The sequence below is a fragment of the Pristis pectinata genome, chromosome 29, assembly GCF_009764475.1.
Source record: "Pristis pectinata isolate sPriPec2 chromosome 29, sPriPec2.1.pri, whole genome shotgun sequence".
Classification (NCBI taxonomy): domain Eukaryota; kingdom Metazoa; phylum Chordata; class Chondrichthyes; order Rhinopristiformes; family Pristidae; genus Pristis; species Pristis pectinata.
Window position 1 is genome coordinate 6,321,315 of NC_067433.1, and position 2,486 is coordinate 6,323,800.

The 2,486-nt window shown below is 47.5% G+C and overlaps 1 protein-coding gene across 1 annotated transcript; it reads left to right on the forward strand.

The window, feature by feature from the left end:
- The first annotated feature begins 450 nt into the window (after positions 1–450).
- Positions 451–2,000, forward strand: LOC127584351 (transcriptional activator protein Pur-beta-like). The gene has a single exon (XM_052041070.1). The coding sequence runs from the start codon at positions 477–479 to the stop codon at positions 1,329–1,331; it is 855 nt and encodes a 284-aa protein (XP_051897030.1). The 5' UTR covers positions 451–476; the 3' UTR covers positions 1,332–2,000.
- Positions 2,001–2,486: the final 486 nt, after the last annotated feature.

The window sequence follows — 2,486 nt, forward strand, 5'->3', positions numbered from 1 at the left end:
TAAGTGGGATTAGCTTAGATGGGAGTCTTGGTTGGTATGGACCAGTTTCCATGCTGTATGACTCTAAAGGTTCTCTGAGGTTTTGAGCTTCAGATTATTGCAATGACTGAAATCTGTGTTTAAAAACCACTGAACTATTTGCTTTAGGTTTATAAATGAATAACTGATGAGGAGCTAATGTAAGGTAACAAGATTAACATGACTTGGGCTTCTATATCACATATTTCTGATTTTTTTCCTTTGACGAGAGGATATTGCGATTTTTTTTAAATAAACGAACACCAACCTTCCCGCCAAAGTTCTCCCGCCCCCGCGCGGGGCGTTGCGTGCGCGCTCCTACCTTCCTCCGCGCGGGGCGTTGCGTGCGCGCTCCTACCTTCCTCCGCGCGGGGCGTTGCGTGCGCGGCCCCGCCTGGGCCGAGATCTCGCGAGGTCCGGCCGCCGCTCGGAGGGAGAGGGAAGGCTGGTGGCTTAAGATGGCGGAGGGAGACAGCGGGAGTGAGCGAGGTGGCGGGGGCGGCGGCGGAGGAGGAGGAGGCGGCCTCCTGCAGCAGCAACAGCAGCAGGAGACCCAGGAGCTGGCCTCCAAGCGGGTGGACATCCAGAACAAGCGCTTCTACCTGGACGTGAAGCAGAACGCTAAGGGCCGCTTCATCAAGATCGCCGAGGTGGGCGCGGGAGGCAACAAGAGCCGGCTGACGCTGTCCATGGCGGTGGCGGCCGAGTTCCGCGACTACCTCGGGGATTTCATCGAGCACTACGCGCAGCTCGGGCCCTCGGACACGGACTCGGGCGCCGGCCTGGGCTCGGACGAGCCACGCCGCGCTCTCAAGAGCGAGTTCCTGGTGCGGGAGAACCGCAAGTACTACATGGACCTGAAGGAGAACCAGCGGGGCCGCTTCCTGCGCATCCGCCAGACCTTAAATCGAGGCCCCGGCTTGGGGGGGACTCAAGGCCAGACCATTGCTCTGCCGGCCCAAGGCCTCATCGAGTTCAGGGACGCGCTGGCTAAGCTGATCGACGACTACGGCGTGGACGACGAACCGTGCGGCCAGGCCGAGCTGCCCGAGGGCACGTCCATCACGGTGGACAGCAAGCGCTTCTTCTTCGACGTGGGTTCCAACAAGTACGGCGTGTTCATGCGGGTGAGCGAGGTGAAGCCCTCGTACAGAAACTCCATCACCATCCCCTACAAAGCCTGGTCCAAGTTCGGCAGCGCCTTCAGTAAGTACGCCGAGGAGATGAAGGAGATCCAGGACAAACACCGGGACAAAATGCTCTTCGAGAGGCGAGCTGACGAGTCCGATGGGGAGGATGTGGACGACGATTGAAGCTTTTGAGTAAGAAGAAGAAGAAACAAAAAAACATGAAAATAAGAGCAAATTGTGTTGATTGAGAAGAAAGAAGTTTTTAAAAATGTTTTAAATTGGTGTTGTGACGATTGCAAAGAAAGACGTTTAAAAAAATCTTTAAAAAGAACAAATTGGATCGATTGCGAAGAAGATTTACATAATAAAACCTCGAGAAAAAGTTTTGAATAGTATTTTTTGGGAAACGCAGTTACATAAGTGAAAATGCATCTTTTAAGGTGGAGGAAAAACTTGTATTAAGTATGCAAGCATATTCGTGAAAGGAACGAAACTGGGGCGAGTTCTCCGAGATGCTGGATGAACGATTCATTGCAAAATACACACTGTTATTTGTGGAAAAGCGTCGTATCACTGAACCATCAGCAATTCAGAAAAAAAAAAGATTTGTTGGCGTAACCAAAAGTTTTAAAGGAAGAGAAAGAAGCTACAAAGTATGACCTCAGCCTGGAGAAAAAATGATTTAGAGAGCCACCATCAAGTCACTGAAGCCAGCAACACTTCAAAGTTCTTTTCATATATTAAAAAGTTCTTATGGAAGTTTTTTTAATTATTTTAAATACTGGACAATCAAGAGTCATTTTTAAAATTTGTTTTCATTCTGAATATTTCAAATATATTTGATAAAACTGTCGTTCCTGATGTAGAAAATTAATGTTTTTAAATAGAAACAAATGAAGGCTTGACTTATTCAATAGCATAGTACAGTGCTAGTTCCACATGAAATCTACTGCCAGGGTTAGTATACAGATTGACGGCAATGCCTCCATTAGAGAGTAATAAGGCCCATTTTGTTTAGTTATCTTCCCCCCCACCCCCCAGTATTTTTGGCAGTGTTATGTGCATCCTGTATTACTGTTGCAGTGTAAATCATCGGCAGAAATTCTGCCAGTGTGAACTTGTTACCCTTGTAGTAGAGACTGCTTGTAACTAGCCCAGGTGCTATTGTCGAAAACAAATGGCATGTCAAGCCTTGTAAGAGATGCTCAAATGAGTATTTCTGTTTTAGTTTTACTTTAAGTCAGTTATCCACAACATACGATCTGACTTTTCCAGACTTGAGAATGTGCATTTGCTTTTAAGTAGAATAATTGTATAAAAATTCACTGAACCACAATT

Excerpts from the sequence above, each read along its gene's own strand:
- LOC127584351 (XM_052041070.1), top strand. The coding sequence starts at position 477 with ATGGCGGAGGGAGACAGCGGGAGTGAGCGAGGTGGCGGGGGCGGCGGC.